The sequence below is a fragment of the Cyprinus carpio genome, chromosome A3 (genome assembly GCF_018340385.1).
Source record: "Cyprinus carpio isolate SPL01 chromosome A3, ASM1834038v1, whole genome shotgun sequence".
Classification (NCBI taxonomy): Eukaryota; Metazoa; Chordata; class Actinopteri; order Cypriniformes; family Cyprinidae; genus Cyprinus; species Cyprinus carpio.
Genome location: NC_056574.1, coordinates 5,283,950 through 5,302,216, shown reverse-complemented (window position 1 = coordinate 5,302,216; position 18,267 = coordinate 5,283,950). Strand labels below are relative to the sequence as shown.

Genomic DNA, 18,267 nt, shown 5'->3' with positions numbered 1-18,267 from the left:
GAGTAGCAGTTATGTTGTGAAAACCTGGCAACCCTGAAACTAATTTAGGTTTAAGCTTATTTTACGAAAAAAACAGGTCAATGCATGTTTTTGATAGAGTATATTCAGTGATCTCTTTTCTGTAAAACGTTTAAGTTTTTTTTTATATATATATTGATTTCCAACATATAATGTTATTGAACAAATATAAACTACAAAAGAGCAATAGTTTAAAATAAAGTTTTAATATACAGGTAAAATAAAATAAAACTATAGAGTTTAACAGCGCAGCGTCATTGTCACGTGATAGGTGTTACTTTACCCAGCGCTGCTCAGGATGGACCAATCAGAGTTGTTCGTTGATTCATTGACATGGATTACTTGGACATAATTTTATAATCTTTCACATAGTGTATTTTAATTTATATCCCGGTTATTAATTATATAAATTAACGTGCTCAAAATAATATGTTTCCTACACTATATACGTTTCCAATAATGCGAAAAAAACGTCCAGAGAGTTGAATTTATTTGAATGAGGGACTGGGCTCCTGCAGCCACCGAGCGCCTCCCGGCGGAGTCAGCGCGAGCGCTTATTAGCTGGAAACATTAGTCGGGTTCACAGTGAGGGAGCAGTGACACGTTCACACAAATACATTTGGCAAATATCTTGAGATCGATCAGATAATAATCTGTCAGCTATCCCACCAGTGGTTTGCACACAGACCGCCAGCCAAACACGCGTGACTCTGAAGAAAGCGCTCTTTCTCGTGGTTTTCTCCAGACAGGTGAGTAAAGAGTCTACAACTGTTGTCATCTGGAAAGTTTTCGACTTCACAGCTTGCGATTCTAATGACGAGTTTATCCTGGAGGGTATTTGCTCTTTTGTGTCCGACTTTATGGATTACTGGGTTGTCATTCTGGATGTTTATTTCCAGCTGCTTCAGTTTCGTTTCTGTAGAAACTGTCTGTGGGAGGAAGTGAAGTCGAGTGAGTTTGGGCGTGCTTCAGATCTTCAGTCGGAATGCGCTTTAATGCCAGCTGTGTTCACACATACGAGGAATTTGTTTCAGTGACAGACGCTCCACAGTGTGACAGAATGACAGCGACAACACAGGACACAGATAATAAAAAGAATAATATACAAATACACGAAACAGACAATGTACAAAATAGCAAAAACACAATATATATATATATATATATATATACACAGATGCTGTTCATATAATTAGAATATCATCAAAAAGTTGATTTATTTCACTAATTCCATTCAAAAAGTGAAACTTGTGTATTATATTCATTCATTACACACAGACTGATATATTTTAAATGTTTATTTCTTTTAATTTTGATGATTATAACTGAAGAACTTATTTTCCCAGCTTTACTAGCTGCTGCCTGTCTGTCAGAAAGCTGTTGATCCACTGACAGACAGAGGTGGGCACAGATAGCTGAGTTAGTTTGGCAGAAGGAGGTTTGGGATGATAGTGTTAAAGGTAGTGGTTGACTGATATTGACTTTTTGATAGCTGTTGCAGATATCTGGGAGCTGATATAATTTAAAAAAAAAAAAAAATTATATTTAAGAAATTTTAAATAATTTGACAATGGATTAAAAAAATAAATGTGTAAAATAAACATACTTATACATTAGATGACAAAGTATTTTTTTTATAATAAATAAATATTTAATAAAAAATATAATTAAAAAGGAAGTAACAGGGCACTCAGTATTCTAGGACGTTTGTGTGCATTTGGGAATCATATTTTTCAAATAGAGCCAAGGTAACACTCATTTTTCATACAGCACACAGAGAAAATGACATGAATATGACAGTGGGCAAATGCATAAAGCAAAGCATAATTTGAAGTATTCATTTCGCACAGCTGGATAAAAATGCACACTTAACAAGATCTCACAGCTGAATTTGACTAAGTTTGCAAGGATTGTAAAATTAAATGTTCATTATTCATTAAAAGATTTGTTTAAATTATATAAATGCGTATTTGCTTAATACTGAAGGCAAATGAAAAAGTATTATAATGTTTGCCTTTCTATTACTAACAATATAAAAGCAATCGTTATAATACTTTTTGTATACATTTATTCCTTTTTTTAACTATTCTATCTGATTATTAGACAGACTTCTATCCATATTAGACAGAACTGTTAACAATGACAGTAAACGAGGGAGAGTGTGAGCGCCTTGAACACATCGGCCAAGCAGAAGAACTTATCGGCCTTGGCGATATATCTGTCGACCACTAGTTAAAGGCCGAGCTGAAGTCCACAAACAGGATCCTCACATAAGTCCCTGGTCTGTCTAGATGTTGCAGGATGTAATGCAGTCCCATGTTGACTGTATCATCCACAGACCTGTTTGCTCTGTAGGCAAACTGCAGGGGGTCCTGTAAGGGTCCAGAGTTGTCCTTCAGATAAACCCAAACCAGTATTTCAAATGATTTCATGGCCACAGACGTTAGAGCCACAGGTCTGTAGTCATTTAGTCCTGTAATTTTTGATTTCTTTGGGATGGGGATGATGGTGGAGCGTTTGAAGCAGGAAGGGACTTCACACAACTCCAGAGATCTGTTGAAGATCTGTGTGAAGATGGGGGCCAGCTGGTCAGCACAGGTTTTCAGACGGGCTGGAGTAACACCGTCTGGGCCTGGTGCATTTCTTCTCTTGTTCTTTCTGAAGACCTGACGCACATCATCTTCACTGATCTGGGGTGTGGGTGTGGGGGAGAGGGGGGTTGCAGGAGGTGTGAATGTTTTTTTCTTTTGAACCTGCAATAAAACTTGTCCAGATCGTCTGCAAGTTATTGATTCTCCACAGTGCTGGGGGATGGTGTCTTATAGTTAGTGATGTCTTTCAGACCTTTCCACACCGATGCTGAGTCACTGGAAGAGAATTGGTTCCTTAGCTTTCCAGAATAATTCCTCTTTGCCACTCTGATCTCCTTTTCCAGTGTGTATTTGGCCTGTTTATACAAGAATCTGCCCCCATTCCTGCATCTTCTTTGGCCTGATGGAGCTGTCTGAGTTTTGCAGTGAACCATGGTTTGTCGTTGTTGTAAGTTAAATGAGTCCTAGTAGGAATGCACATATCTTCACAGAAACTGATATAAGATGTTACAGTCTCTGTGAGCTCGTCCAGATCGGTGGCGGCAGCTTTAAAAACACTCCAATCAGTGAGGTCGAAACAGGCCTTTAAAGCCCACTCTTAGTCCGTCTTTTTACAGTCCTTACTACAGGTTTAGCTGATTTCAGTTTCTGCCTGTAGGTTGGTATAAGATGAACTAAACAGTGATCAGAGAGCCCCAAAGCTGCCTGTGGGACAGAGTGATATGCATCCTTTATTGCGGCGTAACAATGGTCCAATATATTGCTGTCTCGGAAGGGGCATGTAACGTGCTGTCTGTATTTTGGCAGTTCACGGGAGAGATTTGCTTTATTAAAGTCCCCGGGAATGATTAAAACCGAGTCCGTGTGTTGTTGTTCTGTCTCTGTGATCTGATCAGCGAGTTTCTGTAAAGCTGAGCTCACGTGCGCTTGTGGAGGAATATAACACTCACGAGAATGAATGAGTTAAACTCCCGCAGTGAATAGAACTGCTTACTGTTAATGAAGAGCGCTTCTAGATCAGGACAGCACATCTTCTTTAACTCTGTTACATCTGTACACCACCTTTCGTTGATGTAAAAAGCATTTCCTGCTACCACGTGATTTTCTCGTTGATTCTGCGTCGCGGACCGCTATGAACAGCTGAAAGTCCGGCAGATTTAACGCGCTGTCTGGAATGGTGTCATTCAGCCAGGTGTCCGTCCTAAAGCACGTCCTAAAGCGCTTGATCAGTGCTGCTGCTCCGTCAACTACAACGTTCAGCAAAACATCCGAATAATCGAAATACGGTAGAAGATTTTGTGGTGTGTTCTGCTGAATGTTCATCCCTGGTAAAACTGATTATGTTTGAGAAACAAAAAACTGGAAAAACTAACAAAAACAGTACAAACACTGGAGAGCCAAGCACTGAGGCGGCCGTCTGCGGTGATATGTTGCCGTATCCTTCTGTTATGGTTATTTCCCTTCTGTTACAGTAGTGGTTTTTTGAGTGTTATTCCAGCTGAGGGAACGTTAGCACTTCTGACAAGGTTTTCTCAAAGTTACAAACATTCTTTCAGTAACATTAATGGAACGTTCATTCCAAATTATCCGGTCTTTAGTAATGTTCTTAAAACTTTAGCTTTTATACATCATTCATGGACTATTTCTTAAACCTAGTTGGATGGTGATCTAATTTTTTTTTTTTCTCATAAAACATTAAAAAGTAACTTTCCCATATTGTTTGCAAAATTATAACATGAAACGTTTCTGTAATGTTTACTCCAACGTTCTCTAAAAAAACTGGACGTTTTGATCATTCAGAAATACCATTTTCATAACTTAACAGGAATGTTATCCAAATGTTCTTAGAATGCCTTAATAATAATGCTGTCTTGGTAGCCAACTGGGTTTTGACTCATACCAGCAAACACAAAAGAAAACCTATAAGTACACTGTTGAAGATGCATAAATATACTGTACACTGTGATGTTTTTATAGTGTAATGATTAAAACTTTGGTGCTTTAATATTTAGTGTATATGCTGGTGTGCATAAACCAAATGTTTGATTTATAATACACACTTTTACATAGAAAGCATTGGTGTCTTTTGAGAGTGTAATGGTGAACAGCTGGTAAACGTGAACAATTGCACACGTGTTTGTTTGTTTTTCAGCTTTGTGATGGTCAAACATGAGCGGTGAGCGTCAGAAGCGCCAGCAGGAGATTCAGAGAGCGCTGAACTTCATCAAGTACTAAAAAATAAAAAAAAAATTATTTTGGTTTGAGTATCATTCATTCCTGCTGACTGTCTTATCTCAATTGTAGTGTTGATTTCTGTTTTTTTATTTGTGTCTGCAGGTGTTCTCTGCCTTATCCGGACCCTGAAGGCTATGAGGTTGGGCTTGAGGAAATATTTTTGCATGCAAATGCTTATCTTAATGATGACACATTCACGTTTGCTCTCCGAAGCAATCCGTTCATACATTTAGCATGATTGGACCAGTTTAAAAATTAAAACAAATGTTAAAAACGTTCTCCTGTATACTATGTTCTCTTTGTTTTGTTTCTTCTGTCCTGTTGTTGTTCATCAGGGGTTTGTGGTTCAGCTGGTGTGTAATCTCTTAGATGAGGGCAATGCCGCGTTTCGAGAGGGCGACTGGATGCAGGCGCGCGGTCATTTTGATGAGGCTGTCAATGTGGCGCTATATGCTCAAGCCGAGGGGCTGAACGTTCCCGCCGCCCTGCTGGAGAGTCTGTACATCAACCGCGCAGCCGTCCATCAGAACATGGTGAATTTGACACCAAGATCTATTTTTGTAGGCCAAACCAGAAGTTAGCATCACTCAGATTCTTTTGATAAAAAACCAATGGGATTTTTTCTATTGGTTTTGGGATTATTGCAGAAAATAAGCTCTGAGACCAAAAAAAGTTTACGATTCTAACAGGTTTTGCTCTTTACGATAATCAGAACACAACTTTTAGGAATTTCAAAACCTAAATAAAATGGCCAGGAAATGAAAAAAATCCAGAGTGAGTGATTTAAAAGTCGAATAAATTCCGACACTGCGGTCGATTTTCAGATATGACCATTCAGACTTAGGTCACATTGATTTAGATAATTTAGATCCGCGTATGGAAGTAGCACAAATCAGAAAGCGGATTGTGCTGTTCACACTGTCATGACAAAAACAGATCTGAGTCACACGTGAGCAAAAAAACATTTGCGTGCAGTGTAACCGTAGCTTTCATGACCCAGAAAATCTTGTGCAGCAGAAGTAGAAGTGTTCAGGTCATCTGTAAATGCATGAGAGGATAATACGAGCTGGAGGTTTCCTGCTGACATGTTGCAAGCTTTATTTAACATCACAGCTGAGTCAGATATGCAAATGGTTATGTATTGACGTTAGTAAAGGGAAATAACCTGATTTATTAATAAAGTCATGTAAACGCAACTTACTTGCGTTGTCAGGTTACCGATGTGCATGTAATTGGGGAAAACTGGTTGTTTTAAAAGCTGATATATGTGAGTTATCAGCTTACTGGTGTGCATGTGAACATGCTTAGTTGAAGAAAGGAAGAAAGTGCTAAAATTCAGTTAGTTTCTGGAGTTTGGCCTTTAAAGTTCCTGTTGGATGCTTTATATTTTTTGTGATGTGAGTTTTCTCTCTGTCTGTCAGGGCGAGTTTGACAGTGGTGTGAAGGACTGCGATCTCGCTCTGGAGGTGTGTAAGGACAGCACTAAAGCGTTATATCGTAAAGCCGTGTGTCTGAAGGAGTCTGGGAAACTGAGAGAGGCGTATGACTGCAGCGCTGCATGTCTGCTGGCCTCGCCGCAGGTAAACAACACACATCTGTTATTATCCCAAACCTTGCTGATCATTAACGTGTGTTGATATATTATTGCTAAATAAATGTGATTAGTTGTAATTCTTCTGTGATCAAATGGACCCTTTTCATATTTAAGGCTTCTCAGAAGTCGTCAAGAGTTGGCAAACCTCAATAGTAGTGAACGCAAACTATAATAATAACAATACAACTACAATAATATATATATATATATATATATATATATATTATACACACACACACACACATGCATACAAAAACAGTCTATGAAAAGAGTTGATTTAGTGAAAAACTAATTCTCTCATTATTTTGACTAGATTTTTACTGTATTTTAGATTTATATTATATACCATATACTTTTCAAAATGTTCCATTTCATTCTATTTAATATCACTAAAAGGCCAAACAGATGATCATATTTATTTTTTTCTGCTTTAATTTATATCACTCAAGCCTTATGCTTTTAATACATTTAAACTAAATATATAAATTATTAATTTAAAGCAGTGTGTCTATTTAAAACCCATTAAAAACATTTAAAGTAAATTGAAAATATTGGTTGACCGCTGGTCACAATCACAAAATGTAAGCAATTTAACTGAAATACATGGTTAACTGGCATAATTAGGTATAAAATTGGAACTTAATTTACTTAATTTCATTGTTTGTTTGATAAAGTCAGGAAGGATATTTACTCATTTACTAGTCAGCTGTAACTTTCATGTTATATTGCTATCTGGAATATCTGCTTCATTAAACCAAGCCTTCTTTTATCTGTTGTGTCTATGTTTTCGTATGTTTTTCAGGATCAGTCGGCCAGTAATTTGTCCAAGGAAATCGCAGCCAGTCTGGGCTTGAAAAGCAGAAAAGCGTACATCAGTTCTCACGTGAGTACCCAGAATCCTGTGCATGCTGTTGAAATATTTTTAACAGCATGTTTGAGAGCAATAAGGAAATGTTTCAGAAAGATATTCATATTCTGGAGCAGTGTTATTTTCCTGAAATCTGTTCTTCTGTTTCAGAGGGAGAAAGCAGCAGGATCTGAGGACGACTGTGCCGCGCCGTCACCGTTAGATGAGGCAGGACGTCATTTATATAAAAAAACAAAAACCTAGGATTTTAAACTCTTATTCCTCATGAATATAATTTGTGCATTAAGCCTTAGCTAGCTGATGAGGAGTAGATTTAGACGTCTTTTGTGTTTGTGTGCAGATTTCTTCTGTTGAGCTGGAGGAAGGGACTGACTCTGCAGGTATTTCAAAGAGACTGAATATCATGCTAATAGTAGGCATGCCACATGTTTTCCTGTAGCTCAGACAGTCCAGCGTGACGCTAGCAACACCGCGGCCATGCACTTGATTCCCAGAGAATGCAGGAACTGAACGGTTGTTTTAAATGCAGTATCTCTTTTTATAAAACTGCCTGCCAAATGCATACACATTAATGTACAAAAGTTTTGGGTGAGTATAATTTTTGGAAGGAAATTAGGATGCATGAAATTGATCAAAAGTGACTGTAATCATTCTAATATGCACTAAATCTGAATATCAGAATGATTTCTGAAGGATCATGTGACACTGAAGACTGGAGTAATGATGCTGAAAATACAGCTTTGATCACTGAAATAAATTACATTTTATTATATATTCACTTAGAATATGTTATTTTAAATTGTTAGAATATATACAGTACAGGTCAAAAGTTTGGAAACGTTACTATTTTTAATGTTTTTGAAAGAAGTTTCTTCTGCTCAAGCCTGCATTTATTTGATCAAAAATACAGAAAAAAATGTAATATTGTGATATATTATTACAATTTAAAATAATTGTTTTTAAATTTATTCTACTTTAAATTATCATTTATTTCTGTGATGCAAAGCTGAATTTTTAGGATCATTATCACATGATCCTTTAGAAATCATTCTAATATGATGATTCATTATCAAAGTTGGAAACAGTTCTGCTGCTTAATATTTTTTCAGAACATGTGATACTTTTTTAGGATACTTTGATGAATAAAAAGTAAACCAAAATAAAAAAGAAGCTATGTTTTTAAAATATAAATATTTTGTAATAACAATATACACTACTGGTCAGTAATTTGGGGTCAGTAATTTTTTGTCTTTCTTTTTTTAAATAAAATCAATACTTTTATTCAGCAAGGATGTGTTAAATTGATAAAAAGTGACAGTAAAGAAAATATATTATTAGAATATATATTATTAGAATTTTTTTTATTTTGAATAAATGCAGTTCTTTTTAACCTTTTATTCATCAAATATATTAGACAGCAGAACTGTTTCCAACACTCATAATAAATCAGAATATTAGAATGATTTCTAAATGATCATGTGATAGACTGGATGTTACATGTGACACTGAAGGCTGGAGTAATGATGCTGAAAATTCAGCTTTGCATCACAGGAATAAATTATTTTTTTAAAGTATATTCAAATAGAAAACTATTATTTTAAGTTGTAATAATATTTCACAATATTACTGTTTTTTCTGTATTTTTGATCAAATAAATGCAGGCTTGATGAGCAGAAGAGACTTCTTTCAAAAACATTAAAAATAGTAATGTTTCCAAACTTTTGACCTGTACTGTATATATATATATATTTGATCAAATAAATGCAGCCTTGGTGAGCAGTATAGACTTCATAACTATTTCCAATATGAATTATATATTTATTATATACTTAACTTAATCAAACTACAAAAAGTTAAGATGTTTTTAAACAAAACTGATTAAAATATGTATTTCGCATGCTGTTGTACATGCTATTTTTATATAAAAGAAGCCAGTGTATAGTGTTTTATTACAGACCTGTCTGGTCTAACTGTGCTGCTGATTGTGTTGATGTTCAGTGTTTTCTCTGACAGCTGACTCTGATTGGCCGTCCCCTGTCTTACCTGCGCCGGTCCCTGTGAGCGACCCCCATGAGGCCCCGGGTCAGTCCGGAGCCGTGCCGCTCTCGGTGCCCGTGTCTCAGTCGCTGGAGGACAGTGAGCTGATGGGAGACGAGCTGGACAATCTGCTGGACTGCATGTCTAAAGAGGAAGACGCATCGCAGGTGAGGACACTGACCAATCACACACAGATGCCATATCTAACACTTACTAGTCGATTATAAAGCGGAGAGTTCCGGTCCTTGATTCTGATTGGCTGAGCCAAGTTCGCAGCTGTTATAAATTACTCTACAAACATACACCTTTGTTTACTTCTGTGTTGCTCGGCAACCACTTTATTGGAACCGCAACCATTTCTGAGGAACTACATTGTTTGGCGGAAGAATACTGTTTTTATTAACATCATTACACTTTTTTTTTTTTTTTTTTTTTTGTGAAACCTTGCTACGTATATGGAATTACTGTTTTATAAAAAATGCCTCTTAGCTGTTATAAATTCACTGTAAACCACGGCTTCTTGGGGCTCATTGCTTTATTCTCTCCTGTCTGGCTCTCAGAGTGGAGTGGTTCCCAGCTCTCTGCTGTGCTTCTCGTCTCCTCGTCTTCCTCCTGCCTTCTTCTCCTCCTTCGGGAGTCAGCTGAGCTCTCTGGACTCCTTCACTAAAGCTGAGCTGAGCTCGAACTCCTCCAGCGGCGATCTGGACGCGCTGGACTTCATCTGTCCGTCCTCCGTCTCCCCACAGCACCCTCTAGTGGTGGGAGGAGACGCTCTCGATTCGCTGTCAGAGTTCAGTCTGCCAGGTCTGCGTGTTCAGATCGACTGGTATACTTGAACATGTGATGATGGTTGATTGATTTTGATTCTAGCCTGTGTTTATTTCTCTGTCAGGTGGGAAAGTCTGTCGTAGTTTTCTGCCGTCGGTCAAACTGACAGGTTCTCCTCATACGGTACGGTTTGTGTTTTTGACAGTCTGAAGGTGAGAGTGACCTCTGAGAGTGTGTGTGTGTGTGTGTGTGTGTGTGTTACAGAGGAATGGTCACGTGACCTCGACTCTGTCCAGGCTGACGAAGAACCCGCTGGAGCACACGCATGATTTCACTCAAGCCTGCAGCAGCTGCTTCACCACTACAGGTCATTCACACACACACACACACACACACACACACACACACACACACACACACACACACACACATTACTCACATTTTATGTAAAGTTTTAGTGTTTAATTGTTCTAACCATTGTTTTTTTTTTTCATTCTTTGTGTCATTCTATTTATTGTTTTATCATAGTTGTTTTATTTATTGTTTTATCATTCTATCTTTTGCTAGAATATTTTGTGAGCATCTATCCATAGTTTTATCATTTTCGTTCTATTTATCATTTTATTGTTTTTATTGTTCTCTCTTTCTACTGATCTTTTCATCTATCATTCTGTTTACCATTTTATCTGTCCCTCTGTTTATCATAGCTATTGTTTTATCATTCTAATAGTTATATTTATCATTTTTATCAGTCATGTTTTCTTTCTGTTTATTGTTTTATATGTATTTGTTCCATTTAACGTTCCGTTTATTGTCCTTTTTTTTGTTTTTTTTTTTACTGTGTTTTTGATCAAATAAATGCATTTAATTGTTTGAATTATAATTGTATCTCTAGTTCTATTTATCATTCTATCTGAAACTCTATTGTTTTAGTCTGTTGTTTTATCTGTTGTTCGGTCTGTCTGTCTGTGTCTTTGACTCATCTATCCGTGTGTCTCCCTCAGGTCCAGGTGTGCTGGATTTTGAGTTGAGGTCTGATGTGACTCATAGATGTAAGAAGGATCTTCTGCTGTGCAGGAGAAGGGGCGGGGCTAGCTCTCCCTGGAGGCGGATCCGGCCCCGCCCAACTCGCAACAACTTCCAGGCCTCCTTCGTGCTCTGCAGAGGTGCTTCACCTGTTTACCAGTCAGTGACTGATGAACTAGTGCTTACAACGAGGTTTAATCCTCCCTGTGTGTGTGTGTGTGTGTGTGTGTGTGTGTGTGTGTGTGCGTGTGTAGAGGTGTTGGAGAATCAGGTGTGTAAGTACGGTGAGGGATGCACGTTTGCGTATTGTCAAGAAGAGATAGACGTGTGGACGCAGGAGAGGCGTGGCTTACTGGTCAGAGAGCTGCTCTTCAGTCCGCTCTCGACCAATGAGAGACAAGCACTCGGCGTCATCGAGCTACTGAACATACACTCGGGCATGTTCATGTTCCTCTGTGAGGTAAGAGCACACACGTAATTTCATGATTCAAGTCAGCGTAAAGTCTAGAGTCTTACAGTGGGGCGTTACTGAAGGAAGCCGTGTTCAGCTAGTCATGTGATCTCAATATAGCAGCCGTAAGTGTTCATTTCAAGTCTTAATTACTCTTTTATCTTCAGGGCTGTTCACCTCTAATAACCATATTAGCTCCACACCAACACATGCTAACGAACAGTTTATTTTAAGTGTGCACTGCAGTTTAGTCGTCCATCGCTTTAAATGAAGAAGCTTTTTGAAGAAGGATCAATTCTGATTGGCTGTAGATGTTTTTTTTTTTATTTTATTTTTTTATATCAGTTAGCTGTTTTGTAAGTGATTACAGTGATAATTTTTCTAAATGTCGTTATTGTTATAGTTGTGGTCAGATATTATTATATAGTTAGAATAGAATCATTATCGTCCTTGTGTGTCATATTTTTTTTTTTTTGAGAGAAATATCATTTAAATTTAGTCAGTTATTTAACATCATGTTCATTAATTTCCGTCAGTGTTATTCTAAATGAAAAACAAAAGCTTTTGCACCTAATTTTGAGTAATAAGGCATTTTATTAATAACCCAAAGCGCTACTAGTATGGCACAAAATACATTCATTAGAAAAAGAAAACACAACAGGAATAGAATACAAAAGATATAATTAAATATATATCAATAAAAAAAGATTAGTTCATTGTTAATATTGTGCCATTGTTTCTTACTTGTCATATTTTAACATTTAACATCACCACTTAACAGAATGATTGAATTAAAATGCATGCAATTATTAATTTACATATGAAAAAATTTGATATAATGGCCTGTTGAACCCCTCTGTCTGTTCTGCTGCTGAAAGGCATGTTGTTTTGTTCTTGCACAGGCCTGTTTTGACTACAAACCCAGAATGATCAGCAAACGCTGGAAGGAGAATCCGGCTCTGTGTGCGAACGCACCGACACAGCATCAGTTTGATAAGAAGAAGTACGTGAGAAACATGGTCACGTGTTAATAAAGACGTCACAGCTGAAGATACGGGCTCAGGTGATCATGAGTACTCTCTGTGTCTCGGTCAGGTGTCTGGTTCATGTGGTGAAGAGCAGCGCTGTGAGCTACAGTAAGATCCGAGCGGTGAGCTCCCGCTGTCACTTCGATGTGTGTCGTCAACAGCTGGCTTTGGGCTGTAAGAAGAAGGACGGCTGCTGCTTCGCTCACTCGCTCATCGAGCTGCAGATCTGGATCCTGCAGAGAGACACAGGTGCACAAACAACACGCTGAACACCGACAGCATTACATACATCTCTCACTCAAAAGGCACAAAGAGGTATAAGAGTGTTAAGAACATTAGTTTAGTCAAGTACTGTATGTGTTTGAACGTCAGATTTACAGAAGAGCTTTTGAGTTTGAATTTGTGCTTATTTCGTCTTCTGGGAAACATGCATGTATTTTCTGAAGGGCAGTACTAAATGAAAAAACATATTTAAACAAAAAAAGAAAAAGGTCTTCATATCTTCATCCAGTTCCAAAGTTTTCACCCTCCAGATCTCAGTGCATCCTGTTTGCTTCTCGAGCATCTGTGAATGTTCGATCCGTTTTGTATTAATAGCGTACGAGTCCCTCAGTTGTCGTCAGTGTGAAAAGATGGATCTCAAAGTGCAAAGGTGACAAATATACATAAGATGCTAGAAAAGCAAAGAATTTGCAGGATCTGGAAGATTTTTCTGAAGAACAGCGGGCAGTTTACTGTTCTGGACTCATGAACTACTGTACCATCACAAAACAAAACAGAAATGTAGGTAATGACACAGTGATAATAATCACGCAATCAAGAAGAATTATGTTTTTAAAAACAATTCTCATTTAAAAACACCTCATGATTTTGCCGTTAAAAGAAGACATTAATACTAAACAGACCAACAAATATACAAAACTACTAACCTAAAATCAAAGAAACATGATCTGCATTTATTCAAGACATTTCAGTCGAAAGCATCACAGCACACAGATATCTGTCTGTGTGAGGTCCTGTATTACATCAGTGAGTGGAGACACTGAAAAACTACTCAACTCATCTGTGTTTTTAGGAATCAGCCATGAAAAGATCGTGCAGGAGTCCAAAAAACACTGGAACATACAGCGCGTGAGTTTCATCTCAGTTATTATTGAGTAGAAATATAAGTACTTGTTCATCATTATTTACTCCCGGTGTTGTTCTAAAGTCAGATTAGCTTTTCACAAATGCAGAAGTTTGAATCGGTGTTCTTCACACACTTGTCATTTAACAGCAGTGGATGGGTTCCTTCTTTTTATTTTGGGTGAATGATGCTTGTTATGCTTAGTGTTAGATAACTTCTAACTAGTCACCTCTGACTGTTACTAGTAAGGACTGACTTAGTAAACAGCACTAATCAGTACCATAGACTTTCACAAAGCGTGTTGTGATCATTCTGTGTGTCCATCAGCCTGCGGTCGTGGCTCCACGCTCTCCGAACAGAATCACTGCTGCTAAATCAAAGAGTCCAAGCAGAGCGGAGGAGACGAATGGGAAGGCGGGTCCTGTGCAGGGAACAGGAAGTGCTGAGGTCAAAGGTCACGGGCTGGAGCTGATGATGAAGTTTGTGTGCGGTCAGTGCTGGAAAGATGGGCTGCTCAGTGAACCGGACCGAGCACTGAAATACTGCACTGCTAAAGCCAGACACAGGTGCAGACGGACGGACAGATGCTCTCTCACACACACACACACACACACACACACAGCTGTCTCACTCTCCTCCTCTGTCTGTCTCTCTTCAGCTGGACCAAAGACAGGAGGGTTTTACTGGTCAAATCTCATGAGAGGAAGAAGTGGGTCGCAGTGCGACCTTTGCCTTTTGCCAAGACCTTTCCTCAACAATACGATGTACGTGATTCAACGTGTTAGCTCTTTTTGAAGTAGGGATGTGAAATACACTGAACGCATTTGTTACACTGCAGGGCAATTAAAATGAAGGAAAAGAGTGAATAAAAACCCAAATCAATCAATTCAGATGTGAAAATGGATTTCTTGGTGTCTAACACTGACCGTTTCCTCACAGATCTGCGTCCACGTGCTGAAGCAGCGTAAATGTCATTACATCGGGAACTGTAGTTTCGCTCACAGTCAGGAGGAGAAGGATCTGTGGACGTACATGAAGAACAACGGCTGTGAGCGTCAAATCAAACACACAATCAACACTGATGTTCAGTTACAGTCGAATGAAGCATGTTCTTAATACGTTTTGTGAAGTTCTGAGGTTTCATGTAAAATAGAAAAGTTTGGGTATATTTGTTCATGGCAACATTTGTAAATGACTCCCGGTTACAGCCATCAAAATACTAAAGTTCAAATAGTTTTTTTTTTATAATTATTGATCTAGGCAGTCAAGTGATTTCAACTACATACAAGACTAGAAAAGTAGGAGTTATTTATAAAGTAGGTTTAAACTATGAAAAATCTAATATTTAACACACAATTTGAATGACAGCATTTCTTTAGGCAGAGGAGATCTAAAGCTTGATATGAATATTGTTTGATAATTGTGTGAAACATTCCATTATAAACAATAATTATTTCTAAAATATGAATATAACACCACCTGGTGGTAGCCACCAATTTTCCTTCAATTCTGCCTCAGTTAACCTTGTTTAATAGCTGCTGAAATTTAATTGGCTGATGATGGCCATGTCTTTCAAGATATGTGAACAATAGGCAATGATGGCACCTTAGACAAAGACATTGCCTAACCTTAAGTCAATCGGACCAGTAGGTCTACACTTGGATTCAAGTTTTTTCCTGTTTCAGTGCCACAAATTCCCCAAGCTCTGCAAGTTTTCACGTGTGGCCTCAGATTGAGCCCATGCATAAATGCACCAAGTTTGGTCAAAATATCTCATTCTGTTTAAGAATAACAGCCATTAAGTAGAAATGGCCATCCCCTATACCTTTATGGCAATGTGCCTAAAATATTGATATTTCATTGATATTTGTCTGCAGAGAATCTTTCAGCACTGTTTTTTCCCCAATGGGCAAAAACCTAGGACTAGTTTTGCAAAAAAATAAATAAAAAAAAATGATGAAAATGAAGTAGGAGATATAGATTTAGTTCATCTTGAGCCAAGGATTCCAATGATATAAGACACTTGGATTTACAGTATGACAACGTGTATTTTGCTGTCAGCAGCGCAGTATGTTATTCTCATAGAGCTGGTCTGTCTGAATGAATGAGTGGTTTAATTGAGGTTGCATGTTCTCCGCTGCAGTCAGAGACATCCAGCAGGTGTTTGACGTCTGGCTCTCGACCTCCAATCAGAACCGAGCATTTGACTGCACCTCACCATCTCAGCCAATGGAAGAGAAGCAGATCACCATGCCGACAGACTTTGCTGAAGCGACGGTACGTTCCCGCAGGTTCATTCTCACCGTTCTCATGTTGACTGTCCCTGCGTGTGCTGATGGAGCCGCTGGTGTGTGTGTGTGTGTGTTGGTGCAGCAGGACGGTTTCTACTGTCCTCTGTGTGGGAAACACAGTAACAGTGATCGGCAGTGGCAGCAGCACATCTCCTCAGAGAAACACAAGCACAGAGTGTTCAGCGGCGAGGGAGAGGACGAGAGCCTGGCCTGGTCCCATCGCTTCCCTGGACCCTGCTTCTCCATCTGTCCCAGGTGCCCCATCATCAAGTCCAGCCGGTCAGTCGTGGATGATGAAGGGTGTGTTATTAACCGTGCTCTGTGTCCTCATTGGCTGTGACAGGTTGGATGAGGGTTGTGCTGATGGAGCGAGCTGTGACTTCGCTCACAGTGAGGAGGAGCTTCAGGAGTGGTGCAGACGGAGGGACTTCCTGCGCAGGATGCTGAACAAAGCCAGAGCCGACATGCTGATCTCTCCAACTGACAACAACTTTGGGATCTACAACTTCCTGCTTCAGAACTGAACAAACAGGCTCACATTTGTACTGTGTCTATGAGAGTTTAATCAGGTGAGAGTTACCGCAGGTCCTGATGAGTGTTCAGCGGAAAGATGTTACACCTCCAGACGTGACCCAGAACACGTTTCATGGTTGATGAAGGATATAGAGAATAATAAATAAATAGAGAATAAATGTTGTTAATACTCTGAATAAAAGTAAGTTTGTTTTACTTTTACTGTATTTGTTTATAAAAGAAAATGAAACATCATTCATAATAATCACAGTATAATGCAGTAAACATTATTTTTGTGAAGCTCTTTTTTTGTATTTTATTTTTTGTTGAGTAAATTGTACTTTTATTTATTGATGCTTTTATAATTGATGTGAATCAGAGGAGATGGATCTGTACTGATGATCGCATCATACCTGCTGCTTCTTTCAAGTTTATTTTGCCTGTTGCACAAAAACTCAGTGTTGCAGAGTCTTACAATCATTTCATGTCTTATTTACTTTCTTGTGTTATTACCGCTTTTGAACTAGGCTTTAGCGAACGAGTCAGTGTCTGAGAATTAAAGTGAAAAAGTGGTTTAAACGATTAAGTAAATGAAGACTGAAGGCTGTTTTAGTGTTATGTGATCGTATGCCTCGCTCAGACTACACGACTTCAACCGTCGGCAGATGGCTTTGCTGCTCAGACTACATGACTTGCTGTCTGTCTTGAGGTCATTGTGGTGTTCACACTACGTTAATGATCTGCAACATGAGGTCACACACACTACACCAGCTGACAACAACTCAATCCTGTCCTCAGATCAATGCATGTGAAAATGGACATGGGGAAGAAATTAGTTAACTTAATTTCATAATTCACTCTTCGTTAGGAGTGTGTTTGATAAACGATCAACCAATCTTAATGTTGAAATCACCATTTTGTCTGACATAAAATGGTATATTGACATCTTTCCATGGTTGAAATATCATACCTTCTAGGGCTGCAAGATATTTCATAATCACTTCACAGGATGTGCGATATTTAGTATAGTGATCGTTAATCCGTATGGACCAGGGTTCGAAACGCAGGTGATTCTTGGATTAATTGTGAAGTTTAACCATCATACAATGAAGGTTCATCATTTGCATGTGTTTCAGGTCCTGTCTGTCTAAACATTCAAGCGACTTTAAACCATTCGAGCATGAGAAGGCACTAAATAGAGCTCAATTAAGAACAGGTGCTGTTTTCTGTGCTCACACACAGAGCAGAGATGCACATCAACACTGAATTCTGTTCGTCTATTTGTGCCTGAAATGACACTCAACAGGAAAAATGCATGTCTCTGCAAGTGTCCTTATAAACACAGTTGCTTATAGCTTAGGTGAAGGTAAACAATTGAGAAAGAAAAAAGGTGTAACCGTATATTGGTTCACAGCAGTTTAATGTTCCTGATGCTTTCTATGTCATGAATGTCAATCAACGACAAAACTTCTAACTCGATTAAATTACCGAAAGCGATACAGTGTTATTTTACAATTGATTATTCAATTTCTGTACCTGAATACTGTTAGACTTGCCTGAAAAATATAAAGCACCATTTAATTCATTTGTATCTTTGTTCTATTATATTTATCTATGCTTGCATATTGTTTATTTTCAATGTTGATTTACTCGCCTACAAAATCCTATTATTTATTTTTATTTTTTCCAAATCGAGCTATTCAAGTCATCTGGTGATTTGC

At 38.3% G+C, this 18,267-nt stretch overlaps 1 protein-coding gene across 3 annotated transcripts; it reads left to right on the top strand.

The window, feature by feature from the left end:
• The first annotated feature begins 494 nt into the window (after positions 1-494).
• LOC109052582 (zinc finger CCCH domain-containing protein 7B-like) lies at positions 495-18,131 on the top strand. Of its 3 annotated transcripts, none has more exons than XM_042734267.1 (23): positions 495-767; positions 4,762-4,837; positions 4,947-4,983; positions 5,180-5,377; positions 6,266-6,424; positions 7,241-7,321; positions 7,457-7,513; positions 7,647-7,686; positions 9,305-9,510; positions 9,904-10,147; positions 10,236-10,294; positions 10,376-10,478; positions 11,116-11,277; positions 11,392-11,597; positions 12,491-12,591; positions 12,684-12,865; positions 13,692-13,747; positions 14,070-14,308; positions 14,401-14,506; positions 14,682-14,790; positions 15,886-16,019; positions 16,119-16,288; positions 16,377-18,131. In XM_042734267.1, exons 2-23 carry the CDS (start codon positions 4,779-4,781, stop codon positions 16,555-16,557), a joined length of 2,889 nt encoding a protein of 962 aa, XP_042590201.1. In that variant the 5' UTR covers positions 495-767; positions 4,762-4,778; the 3' UTR covers positions 16,558-18,131. The 3 variants fall into 3 exon arrangements, with proteins under 3 accessions (XP_042590201.1, XP_042590193.1, XP_042590207.1); XM_042734259.1 differs by having other exon boundaries at positions 497-767; positions 16,116-16,288; XM_042734273.1 differs by having other exon boundaries at positions 498-767; positions 9,320-9,510; positions 16,116-16,288.
• Positions 18,132-18,267: the final 136 nt, after the last annotated feature.